This window comes from Neoarius graeffei, chromosome 13 (assembly GCF_027579695.1).
Source record: "Neoarius graeffei isolate fNeoGra1 chromosome 13, fNeoGra1.pri, whole genome shotgun sequence".
NCBI classification, from domain to species: domain Eukaryota; kingdom Metazoa; phylum Chordata; class Actinopteri; order Siluriformes; family Ariidae; genus Neoarius; species Neoarius graeffei.
The window spans coordinates 78,862,940-78,877,233 of NC_083581.1; the positions used below are offsets into that span (position 1 = coordinate 78,862,940).

At 43.9% G+C, this 14,294-nt stretch overlaps 1 protein-coding gene across 1 annotated transcript in view; it reads right to left on the bottom strand.

The window, feature by feature from the left end:
- Positions 1-14,294, bottom strand: part of tspan2b (tetraspanin 2b) — an 81,097-nt gene that overhangs the window by 23,100 nt on the left and 43,703 nt on the right. The window contains exons 2-3 of the mRNA XM_060938602.1: positions 12,646-12,748; positions 20-117 (exon numbers count right to left, since the gene is read on the bottom strand). Of these exons, the coding sequence (XP_060794585.1) occupies positions 20-117; positions 12,646-12,748 (201 nt within the window). The remainder of the gene's footprint in view (positions 1-19; positions 118-12,645; positions 12,749-14,294) is intronic.

The following is a 14,294-nucleotide window of genomic DNA, read 5'->3' on the forward strand; positions in this document are numbered from 1 at the left end:
CAAAGAAAGAAGGACTCACCGAGCCGAGGAGACACTGAGACTCTCGAACAGCACCACAGCATCCGAAAAACCCCACCAGCATCACCAAACCCCCTGCTGCAATCAGGATGTACACTCCTACACAAGACAATGAGACGAGGCCGGGTCACTTACACTCACCGGCTGAATCGCAGACACACTACAATCACAAGACTCATAAGTGCAAACATCATCCTTCACTCATACATACTGTGTTCTTATGGCTCAGGAGATACATGTGAGAAACCGAGGAAGTCCCCGAGTTGAAAGCTAACCTAATGAGTGCACTAACTCCTACTGTGCTACTCCCTTACAGTAAAGCGTGCTCATTAGGATATTAGACGACGCCCATATTGACTTCTGAAATGGAGCTGATCAGTGACTTCAGCTGGAGTTGGAGCATCATGTTTCTATCTGATGTGCACTTTGAGGATGTTTAGTAAAACACTCATGTTTGGTCCTATGATAGCACAGGAGTCTGAATAAACAAAGCAAACAGGAGATTCAGAAAGATTTCACCTTCAGATGAGGATTTCTTACAGAGTTCAACACTGGACTGTGAAATAATACAACCTTTAACCCTTTGATGCAAAACATGGGTCAAAAGTGACCCGGCTGAGTTTTTATCTTCTATATCTTTGCAATAAATTAATTCCATCATTCAGTATTCAAGGTATTCCTCAATTAACTTGTTTTTGATCATCATACATCCTTATTTTATTTTTTCCTTTCTTACATTTTGAATAAAAACCCTTTTTGTATCACTACCCTTCTAATGCACAACATGGGTCAAAAACGACCTGCATTCATTTTCCAGGTTATTTAATGTATGGCTGAGTGTTTCTAGGATATACTTTTGAAATAAATTCATTTTGTCATTTACTTTTCCAAATATGCAGTAAATATCTTGTTTTTGTTTAGCACAAATCATCATTTTTATTTTTCCTTTCTTAAGTTACGAACAAGCACAGCTTACCTTGAGAGTGAGTAGATTACTTGTCAGAAAGTTACAAGTAATTACTATTAGCTACCGAGCTGTTGACATATTCTACTTTAGTTAGCTAATTTTATTGTAGTTGGCTTAGCTAACTACATAGTTAATAAATAAATAACTGGCCCCATTCACTGCTAAAGTAATTACTTGAAACAAAATTATTATTATAGTATTAAGACAAGGGCGGCACGGTGGTGTAGTGGTTAGCGCTGTCGCCTCACAGCAAGAAGGTCCTGGGTTCGAGCCCCGGGGCCGGCGAGGGCCTTTCTGTGTGGAGTTTGCATGTTCTCCCCGTGTCCGCGTGGGTTTCCTCCGGGTGCTCCGGTTTCCCCCACAGTCCAAAGACATGCAGGTTAGGTTAACTGGTGACTCTAAATTGACCGTAGGTGTGAATGTGAATGGTTCTATGTGTCAGCCCTGTGATGACCTGGCGACTTGTCCAGGGTGAACCCCGCCTTTCACCCGTAGTCAGCTGGGATAGGCTCCAGCTCGCCTGCGACCCTGTAGAACAGGATAAAGTGGCTAGAGATAATGAGATGAGTATTAAGACATTTAATTTTAAATCACACTTGGATGACCCATGTGTAGTAATATAAAAAGTATTTTTGTTCATAAAGTAGGAAAGAAAAAATTAAATTAATGCTTTGTGGTAATTAAAAACGAGATATTTAAAGAATACTTGGAATATTCAATCATAAAATAAATTGATTTCAAAAGATAGAGCAAAGAAAAACTCAGTCAGCATGAAATACCCTGGAAAATGAGTGCGGGTCATTTTTGACCCATGTTGTGCATTAGGAGGGGTGTGCATATGGTTTGCATCAAAGGGTTAATCCTGAGATGATTTGAGGAAAAGGGGCGGCACGGTGGTGTAGTGGTTAGCGCTGTCGCCTCACAGCAAGAAGGTTCTGGGTTCGAGCCCTGGGGCCGGCGAGGGCCTTTCTGTGCGGAGTTTGCATGTTCTCCCCGTGTCCGCGTGGGTTTCCTCCGGGTGCTCCGGTTTCTCCCACAGTCCAAAGACATGCAGGTTAGGTTAACTGGTGACTCTAAATTGAGCGTAGGTGTGAATGTGAGTGTGAATGGTTGTCTGTGTCTGTGTCAGCCCTGTGATGACCTGGCGACTTGTCCAGGGTGTACCCCGCCTTTCGCCCGTAGTCAGCTGGGATAGGCTCCAGCTTGCCTGCAACCCTGTAGAAGGATAAAGCGGCTACAGATAATGAGATGAGATGAGATGAGATTTGAGGAAAAAAAAAAAAGACTGTATTTGGACACAGATTGTAATTGCACACACTGACCAGACGGGGGCAGTGTAAGATCAGTGCTTATAAGAACAGCTTCTGTCTGAAACATGAGCCTCTGTTTGATGGCGATGACATCATTCAGCACTGAGAGATGATGTAATTAACCTCATCTGACCTTTAGCTCATCTCATTACCTTCATCACAGATGGAGAGAGAGAGAGAGAGAGAGAGCACTCTCATTATTAGTCATGTAAATGTTATGAATATGAAGAAATCGTATAAACAGTTGGTTCTAGACTGCAAAAAAAATACCCATTAAGCACAGCAGCACTTAAGGGCCTATCTAGTAGTGTGGGGTTTGAGACACGTCCACTGTGGACTGATGATGATGTTTATGTGTTCTATAAAGTGGACAGGCTGTGTGGTTTGGGACACAAACATCCACAAAGCACTGTGGCATTTAAAGGCCGATCTTGTGGCGTGTGATTTTGGACACAATCATTGCAGACTCCTGATGGTGTTTGTGCACTCTCTGTAGTGAATAGAGTGTGCTGTTTAAGACATGTCCATTCATGTGCTCATTATAGTGAAAATACCCATAATGCACAGTAGCACTTAAGGGACTATAGAGTGGTGTGTGGTTTGGGACATGTCCAAATTGAACTGATAATGGTGTTTGTGCTCTACCTAGTGAACAGGGTGTGTGGTTTGTGACACGTCCACTGTGGACTGATGATAGTGTTTATGTGCTCTACCTAGCAAATAACGTGTGTGGTTTGGGACACATGCAAATTGAACCGATATTGGTGTTTATGTGCTCTACATAGTGAAAATGGTGTGTCGTACGGTATGGGACACGTCCACTGTGGACTGATGATGGTGTTTTTGTGCTCTATGTAGTGAAAAGGGTGTGTGGTTTGGGACACGTCCAATTGAATTGACAAAGACGTTTATGTGTTCTATGTAGTGAATAGGATGTGTAGTTTGGGATACATCCAAATTGATCTGATAAAGGTGTTTATGTGCTCTACCTAGTGAATAACGTGTGTGGTTTGGGACACGTCCAAGTTGAACTAATCATGGTGTTTATGTGCTCTTTGTAGTGAATAGGGTGTGTGGCTTGGAAACACTGTTTTGATGGTGTTTATCTGATGAACAAATTAACCGACCCTTTCTGATTCTGTTCCCTAGATTAGTGTGCTACATAGTGTGCATGATTCTCCAGTGTAGGGAATCGGGCATGCAGGGAGTCGGAAAGACATCTGGGCTGTGGCATCATTTTTCCCTGTAGGTCAGATGTACCTGTTCAAACTCCTCCCATTTCCCCCCAAAACTCTGCCATATCTCTGACTCCACCCACAACTGTTTTTCTCTCCTGTTTCCATGGCGACTAAATTCCTGCCCTACAAACTGCCAGCCTTCTAAAAACAAAAGAACAAGGCTCTAGGATGGAGTGTTTGTGTGGTTTTGTGAGGAAAGTGATGAATAACACACACACACACACACACACACACACACACACACACACACACACAAGCTGAAATGAGACACTAAAGTCAAATATAGCCAAATGTCCTGTAGGTGTGTGGTATTTATGTGTCTAGACTGTAGGAGGACATTTACTGTGACACAATGACCTCACTGCTGAAAAATGGTCCATTAGTGACCCCCCCCCCACACACACACACACACACTAGTGTGTTCCTATCCACCATGGTGGTAATTTGGGACAGTGTAATGGAGGAGTGATATGAGACGATGACACAATGGGTGTGTGTTCCATTCTCCTCATGATCGCACCTCCACTACCTTCACACACACTCGCCATAATTATGGACTGCACTTTCTGATCCTCCCACTAACCACATGACTGAACCGTTTCTTCTGTTCACTCCAGGACAAGACTGGAGGCAACACGAATGCTGTGTAACACTTACATTATTTAACATGCTTTTTCAAAAGATAAATGGACAATTGTGTGTTTACCACAACCCCAATTCGAAAAAAATTGGGACGCTGTGTAAACTGGAAAAAAAAAAAAAACAGAATGCAATAATTTGCAAAATTATGGAAACCCTATATTTCACTGAAAATAGTACAAAGACAACGTACCAAATGTTGAAACTGAGAAATTTTAGTGTTTTTTTGAAAAATATATGCTGATTCTGAATTTGATGTCAGCAACACGTTTCAGAAAAGTTGGGACAGGGGTGTGTTTACTGCTGTGCTGCATCACCTCTACTTTTACCAACACTCTGTAAACATTAGGGAACTGAGGAGACCAACTGCTGTAGTTTTTTTTTAAAGATTTTTTTTGGGGGCTTTTTTCACCTTTATTAGATAGGACAGTGTAGAGACAGGACAGGAAATGAGTGGGAGAGAAAGACAGGGAGGGATCGGGAATTGAACCCGGGTCCCTGGATTTATGGTATGGTGCCTTAGCCACCTGAGCCACGATGCCCCCCCCAACTGCTGTAGTTTTGAAAGAGAAATGTTGTCCCATTCTTGCCTGATATACAATTTCAGTTGCTCAACAGTTTGGGGTCTCCTTTGTCATATTTTGCGCTTCATAATGCACCAAATGTTTTCAATGGGAGACAGGTCTGGACTGCAGCAGGCCAGTTTAGCACCCAGACTCTTTTACTACAGAGCCATGCAGTTTTAATATGTGCAGAAATAGGTTTGGTGTTGTCTTGCTGAAAGAAGGAAGGCCTTCCCTGAAAAAGATTTTGTTTGGATGGCAGCATATTGCTCTGAAGCGTGTTTATATCATTCAGCATTAATGATGCCTTCCCAGATGTACAAGCTACCCATGTCATGTGCACTAATGCCCCCTCATACCATCACAGATGCTGCTTTTGGGCTGTGCACTGATAACAAGCCGGATGGTCCCTCTCCTCTTTAGCCTGGAGGACGTGGTGTCCATGATTTCTAAAAATAATTTCTTCTTTTGATTCGTCAGACCTCGGGACAGTTTTTCACTTTGCCTCAGTCCATCGTAAAAGAGCTCGGGCCCAGAGAAGGTGGCGGTGTTTCTGGATATTGTTTATATCTGGTTTTAACTTGCATGTGCGGATGCAGTAATGAAGTGTTTTCACAGACGATGGTTTTCTGAAGTGTTCCTGAGCCCATACAGTGATTTCCACTACAGACACGTGTCTGCTTTTAATGCAGTGTCTCCTGAGGGCCTGAAGATCACAGACATCCAATGTCAGTTTTCAGTCTTGTCTCTTGCATACAGAGATTTCTCCAGATTCTCTGAATCTTTTAATGATATTATGGACCACAGATGATGTGATCCCCAAATTCTTTGCAGTTTTACATTGAGGAACGTTATTCTTAAATCGTTGCACTGTTTGCCCACGCAGTCTTTCACAGAGCGGTGAACCCCTCACCATCTTTACTTCTGAGAGACTCCGCCTCTCTGGTATGCTCTTTTTATACCCAATCATCTTACTGACCTGTTAATAATTAACCTAATTAGTTTTTTTTAGCATTACACAACTTTTTCAGTCTTTTGTTGCCCCATCCCAACTTTTCTGAAATGCGTTGTTGACATCAAATTCAAAAATGAGCATATATTTTTCAAAAAACAATAAAATTTCTCAGTTTCCACATTTGATATGTTGTTTTTGTACTATTTTCAATGACATAAAGGGTTTCCATGATTTGCAAATCTTCACATTCTGTTTTTATTTACAGTTTATGCAGTGTCCCAACTTTTTTTTTAGAATTGGGGTTGTAACTCATACCACATATTGTGTGTGTCTTTCTTGCTAAACGAAAATATTCTGCAAAAAATCATCCAGAACTTATAATGAAATATTTCTTAAAGGATCCCAGAAGCACTCCGAGTGTCCAGGGAACATTTCTGATCTTTGTGTAATGTAATAAACCTGAAGTAAAAAATCGGATTCAGTAAATCGGATACAATATAATCAGATGGCAAATGATGTCGACTGTAACATTTTTTGTATTATTTGGGGAAGACATTCAGCAGGTTTCCAGTGCAGTTTTTCTCAAAATTGAAGCATTTAAAAAGAAAAAAAGTCAAGAAAACACAACGTGAATGCAGTGTCTGGGATTTCTCCTCTCGCTTTATTCAAAATACAAAATGTGAAACCACAAAACATGTCATGTTTTTTGAAAGACTCTTCATATCATGTCGTGACTTAAATGCGAAAAATGTTTCCATTTCAAATTTGTGAAATATTGTTTTTCAAGTCATCTACAAAAGAACAGCTCATACGAGTGTAAAACTTTTTTATGATATTTGAAAGGTTTTTTTCGTAATTCATGCCTTACCATGACTCGTTTTTTTTTTAGTTGGCAATTTCAAAGCAGGTTACTGAAAACACTGCTGTTGTTGAAATGAAATGTAGTTTTGCTTGCTTACTCAGTAACTTTCAATAAAAGATAGAAAGCTTTCCAGAAAAATGAAATCAAATTGTTATCATTTGTGAATGAAAAATGACATTTTTCCAGCAGCACTGTTTTTTCACCTGCTTCCAGGACATGGTTAACATCAAGTTAACACAAAATCAAGCAAACAAAACTGAAACAAAAATCTGTTATAGGCCACGCCCACTTCTGGTTTAAACCCAAATACAAAAACAGACAAATATTTTAAGCACTAAACCAATAAAGATACAAATACAGATAATACCATTGTGCGTGTGTGTGTGTGTGTGCGCGTGTGTGTGTGTGTGTTTCATATTCAGTCATTGCCAGTTCAGGGTGCAGGATAATGAAAGCACACACACTCTTACACAGTCACAAACAGTTATTGCTATAACACAGTTATTATTTACATGATATTTTGATTTCTGATTATTTACACAGTCACTCATTGTGTTATTTAAAGACTAAAACTGTGAGTAGTATAAAGTTCAGTCTCACACAGGTGTTCGTTTGTCACATTGCTGTATTTACTGGAAACCAAAACCACTATTTCCTGTTTTTAAACAGTCACGGGCTGTATCCTAATCCACACAATTCAAACTTAAACATATTCAGTAGTGGGACAGAATAGTGTACTAGCTGTGGTACCCTCTACTCAACAAACAGTGTTAGTGAGTTTAGTATATAGCTCCCTTCATGCCTGAGCCCTGAACTACTACACTGAGCCCCACTGGTATACTCCAGCGAGCCCCACTGGTATACTCCAGCGAGCCCCACTGGTATACTACACCGAGTCCCACTGATATACTACACCGAGCCCCACTGGTATACTACACCGAGCCCCACTGGTATACTACACCAAGCCCCACTGGTATACTACACCGAGCCCCACTTGTATACTACACTGAGCCCCACTGGTATACTCCAGCGAGCCCCACTGGTATACTCCAGCGAGCCCCACTGGTATACTACACCGAGCCCCACTGGTATACTACACTGAGCCCCACTGGTATACTACACTGAGCCCCACTGGTATACTCCAGCGAGCCCCACTGGTATACTCCACCGAGTCCCACTGGTATACTCCACCGAGTCCCACTGGTATACTACACCGAGCCCCACTGGTATACTACACCGAGCCCCACTGGTATACTACACCGAGCCCCACTGGTATACTACACCGAGCCCCACTGGTATACTACACAGAGCCCCACTGGTATACTACACTGACCCCCACTGGTATACTCCAGCGAGCCCCACTGGTATACTCCAGCGAGCCCCACTGGTATACTACACTGAGCCCCACTGGTATACTCCAGCGAGCCCCACTGGTATACTCCAGCGAGCCCCACTGGTATACTACACCGAGCCCCACTGGTATACTCCAGCGAGCCCCACTGGTATACTCCAGTGAGCCCCACTGGTATACTACACCAAGCTCCACTGGTATACTCCAGTGAGCCCCACTGGTATACTCCAGTGAGCCCCACTGGTATACTACACCAAGCTCCACTGGTATACTACACTGCGTCCCACTGGTATACTACACCGAGCCCCACTGGTATACTACACCGAGCCCCACTGGTATACTACAGCGAGCCCCACTGGTATACTCCAGCGAGCCCCGCTGGTCTGACGGCCGATTCCCTGCAGGCTACGATAGCCAGTCGAGGTCTCCACCCTCTCCACCAAAAGATTTCCTTAGTTTTTTTTTTTTTTTTTTTTTTAGTTTTTTTTTTAAAAAAGATTTCCTGTTGACTCCATGTAACTCAGAGGGACAGATTTGGGGTGGGGGGGGAGGGAAAGAAAACACAGGTGGTTAGGTATGCCCAATGTCACCTGAATAAGTAGGAACAGTATACATATTGCACCGAGTACAAGCAGGGACTCCGGCAACTAACTATGACAGCATAACTAAAAGGAGAGAGCCAGAAGGTAACACAGGCATGAGGGAGCCCCGGGACATAAAGCAGCAGCCACTACACCGTCAACAAACTCGAGTGAGCAATAAAGCATAAATGCACTACACCGTCAACAAACTCGAGTGAGCAAGCGAGTGGGGACTGACAGCATCCATACATCCCAGTTTACCAAAACACTCTATGTCTGAGGACCCTCCAGATCGACTCCTTTACTTCATAAACACCATTAACAAAAGGCTTGACTAAACAGATATGTTTTCAGCCTAGACTTAAATGCTGAGACTGTGTCTGATTCCCGAACATTACTTGGAAGGCTGTTCCATAACAGTGGGGCTTTGTAAGAAAAGGCTCTGCCCCCTTATGTAGCCTTCACTATATGATGTACCAGCAAATAGCCTGCACCTTTTGATCTAAGTAGGCGTGGCGGGTCATAGAGGAGCAGAAGTTCACTCAGGTACTGTGGTGCGAGACCATTTAGTGCTTTAAAGGTCAATAGTAGTATTTTATAATCAATACGAAATTTGATTGGGAGCCAATGCAGTGTGGATAAGACAGGCGTGATGTGGTCATATTTTCTAGTTCTAGTAAGGACTCTTGCTGCTGCATTTTGCAATTTTAGATTAGGGATAAAATTAGCTCATGTTTTAAGTAGTTCAAATTCTGTAAAGCTGCTTTGCGACAATGTTTATTGTTAAAAGCACGATACAAATAAACTTGATTTGATTTGATTTGGTATACTACACCGAGCCCCACTGGTATACTACACCGAGCCCCACTGGTATACTACACCGAGCCCCACTGGTATACTACACCAAGCCCCACTGGTATACTACACCGAGTCCCACTGGTATGCTCCAGCGAGCCCCACTGGTATACTACACTGAGTCCCACTGGTATACTACACTGAGTCCCACTGGTATGCTCCAGCGAGCCCCACTGGTATACTACACCAAGTCCCATTGGTATACTCCAGCAAGCCCCACTGATATACTTCAGCGAGCCCCACTGGTACACTACACCGAGTCCCACTGGCATACTCCAGCGAGCCCCACTGGTATACTCCAGCGAGCCCCACTGGTATACTACACCGAGTCCCACTGGTATATCCAGCGAGCCCCACTGGTATACTACACCGAGTCTACTACACCGAGTCCCACTGGTATACTTGAGCAAGCCCCACTGGTATACTACACCGAGTCCCACTGGTATACTACACTGAGTCCCACTGCTATACTCCAGCGAGCCCCACTGGTATACTTCAGCAAGCCCCACTGGTATACTTCAGCAAGCCCCACTGGTATACTACACCGAGTCCCACTGGTATACTCCAGCGAACCCCACTGGTATACTACACCGAGTCCCACTGGTATACTTCAGTGAGCTCCACTGGTATACTACACCGAGTCCCACTGGTATACTCCAGCGAGCCCCACTGGTATACTACACCGAGTCCCACTGGTATACTCCAGCGAGCCCCACTGGTATACTACACCGAGTCCCACTGGTATACTCCAGCGAGCCCCACTGGTATGCTACACCGAGCCCCACTGGTATACTCCAGCAAGCCCCACTGGTATGCTACACCGAGCCCCACTGGTATACTACAGTGAGCCTCACTGGTATACTCCAGCGAGCCCCGCTGGTCTGACGGCCGATTCCCTGCAGGCTACGATAGCCAGTCGAGGTCTCCACCCTCTCCACCAAAAGATTTCCTTAGTTTTTTTTTTTAGTTTTTTTTTTTTAGTTTTTTTTTTTAAAAAGATTTCCTGTTGACTCCATGTAACTCAGAGGGACAGATTTGGGGTGGGGGGGGGAGGGAAAGAAAACACAGGTGGTTAGGTATGCCCAATGTCACCTGAATAAGTAGGAACAGTATACATATTGCACCGAGTACAAGCAGGGACTCCGGCAACTAACTATGACAGCATAACTAAAAGGAGAGAGCCAGAAGGTAACACAGGCATGAGGGAGCCCCGGGACATAAAGCAGCCAGCCACTACACTGTCAACAAACTCGATTGAGCAATAAAGCATAAATGCACTACACCGTCAACAAACTCGAGTGAGCAAGCGAGTGGGGACTGACAGCATCCATACATCCCAGTTTACCAAAACACTCTATGTCTGAGGACCCTCCAGATCGACTCCTTTACTTCATAAACACCATTAACAAAAGGCTTGACTAAACAGATATGTTTTCAGCCTAGACTTAAATGCTGAGACTGTGTCTGATTCCCGAACATTACTTGGAAGGCTGTTCCATAACAGTGGGGCTTTGTAAGAAAAGGCTCTGCCCCCTGATGTAGCCTTCACTATACGAGGTACCAGCAAATAGCCTGCACCTTTTGATCTAAGTAGGCGTGGCGGGTCATAGAGGAGCAGAAGTTCGCTCAGGTACTGTGGTGCGAGACCATTTAGTGCTTTAAAGGTCAATAGTAGTATTTTATAATCAATACGAAATTTGATTGGGAGCCAATGCAGTGTGGATAAGACAGGCGTGATGTGGTCATATTTTCTAGTTCTAGTAAGGACTCCTGCTGCTGCATTTTGCAATTTTAGATTAGGGATAAAATTAGCTCATGTTTTGAGTCGTTCAAATTCTGTAAAGCTGCTTTGCGACAATGTTTATTGTTAAAAGCACGATACAAATAAACTTGATTTGATTTGGTATACTACACCGAGCCCCACTGGTATACTACACCGAGCCCCACTGGTATACTACACCGAGCCCCACTGGTATACTACACCAAGCCCCACTGGTATACTACACCGAGTCCCACTGGTATGCTCCAGCGAGCCCCACTGGTATACTACACTGAGTCCCACTGGTATACTACACTGAGTCCCACTGGTATGCTCCAGCGAGCCCCACTGGTATACTACACCGAGTCCCATTGGTATACTCCAGCGAGCCCTACTGATATACTTCAGCGAGCCCCACTGGTACACTACACCGAGTCCCACTGGCATACTCCAGCGAGCCCCACTGGTATACTCCAGCGAGCCCCACTGGTATACTACACCGAGTCCCACTGGTATATCCAGCGAGCCCCACTGGTATACTACACCGAGTCCCACTGGTATACTTGAGCAAGCCCCACTGGTATACTACACTGAGTCCCACTGGTATACTACACTGAGTCCCACTGCTATACTCCAGCGAGCCCCACTGGTATACTTCAGCAAGCCCCACTGGTATACTTCAGCAAGCCCCACTGGTATACTACACCGAGTCCCACTGGTATACTCCAGCGAACCCCACTGGTATACTACACCGAGTCCCACTGGTATACTTCAGTGAGCTCCACTGGTATACTACACCGAGTCTCACTGGTATACTCCAGCGAGCCCCACTGGTATACTACACCGAGTCCCACTGGTATACTCCAGCGAGCCCCACTGGTATACTTCAGCAAGCCCCACTGGTATACTTCAGCAAGCCCCACTTGTATACTACACTCAGCTAATTTTTATCATGTCAATATTTTATCAGCTCAACACTTTTACCACTCATACAGACATGTGAGTCACTAAATCATCTTGTTTTAGCGTCATCTAGATTTGACACTGTTGTGGCACCAGAGAGTTTTCTTTAGAAGAAGAAGAAGAAGAAACCTTTATTTGTCACATGCACACTCAAGCACAGTGAAATTCATCCTCTGCATTTAACCCATCTGAAGCAGTGAACACATACACAAGTGAGCGCACACACACACCCAGAGCAGTGGGCAGCCATACTACAGTGCCCAGGGAGCAGTCAGGGGTTCGGTACCTTGCTCAAGGGCACTTCAGCCCAAGGCCGCCCCATGTTAACCTAACTGCATGTCTTTGGACTGTGGGGGAAACCGGAGCACCCGGAGGAAACCCACGCAGACACGGGGAGAACATGCAAACTCCACACAGAAAGGCCATCATCGGCTGCTGGGCTCGAACCCAGAACCTTCTTGCTGTGAGGCAACAGTGCTAACCACTACACTACCATGCCACCCAAACAGAAAACAGTTTGATATTGATGAATACAAACACATACGCACACACACACCTTTACATACTTACATACTCATACTCACCAATGAAGAAGGTGGCTGGTGCTTCGTCACTGTCCAGGAGAGACACTGTGTTATTTTCCAGCCGCAACCACAAACCAACAGCCAACACCAGAGAACCCATTAACTACAGAGAGAGAGAGAGAGAGAGAGATGGGTGCAGACATCATCATCCTTTATCATTACTATCACCATGATATCATCATCATCATTATCATCATCCACCACCATCATTGTTGACCATCATCACCACCACCATTACTACTGCCATCATCACCATCACCACCACCAGCACAATCATCACCATCACTACCATCATCATCATCACCACCACCACCATCATCAACATTACCACCACCACTACTAACATCATCACCACCATCACTACTAACATCATCACCACCACCATCACCACCATTACCATCACCACTACCATCATCATCATCACCACCACCATCACCACTAACATCATCACCACCACCACCAGTAACATCATCACCACCATCACTACTAACATCATCACCACCACCATCACTACCATCATCATCACCACCATCACCACCACTACCATCATCACCACCACCACCATCACTACTATCATCATCACTACCATCATTACCACCACCATCACTACTAACATCATTACTGCCAACCATCATTACCACCATCATAATCATCACGAATTCCACCACCATCACCACTACCATCATCATCATCATCACCACCACCACCATCACTACTAACATCATCACCACCACCATCACTATTATCATCATTACCGCTGACCATCATCACCACCATCATTACCGCTGACCATCATCACCATCATCATTACTGCTGACCATCATCACCATCATAATCATCACCACTTCCATTGTCACCACCACCAATCATCATTATCATCACCACCAACACCAGTGTTACTATCATTACTGTATGTACTCTCTTTGTACTTTCTCATCCCCCCCTTGTTTCACTCTGGAGTCAAATACAGTAATAATCAACGTCTCATTTTGTGAAAATGCAATAATTCTATATGAGAGCTGCAGACTTTTCTGTGTAAAACCACTGTGTGTGTGGGAGTGTGTGTGTGGGAGTTTGACTCGTGTTGGGTTTTATATTCATGTTTATTGAGAATTTCATGTTGCTGATGAATTTTCCATATTTCCTTTCCAGTTTGCGCTAACTGTGTGCTGATATTACATTTCATACCACTGCTTTTAAAAATGTAAATCATGTCAGCACTGTATTCTAACCATCCACAGAACAGAATTCTGGGATATTATGGGATATTCTTTTCAACACCATCTTTATTCTATTTTCTGAAGGTGACAGACGAGATGATTTCCAGGAAGCAGAGATTCTGCCAGACCTTCCTCCTGCCTGCAGAGCGCCTCGGAGATGGATGGAGTGATGATAAGTGTCATGTGCAGTGAATATAAATAAAATATCACTCACACAAACACACAAACACACGCCTTATATCCTTCAAGCCACACTGTAAAATGTATTTTTGAAGTCTAACTGAACTCTAATTAAGTATTTTACCAGACCACGACATAGGCGCAAATAAAAGAGTGGAAAAATCATTTCGACTGCAGCTTTAAACCCTGGGTTTCAGTGTTTCTCATTTTTCACTTTTTTTCCTGCTCTTGCATGCTTTATCATTTGTT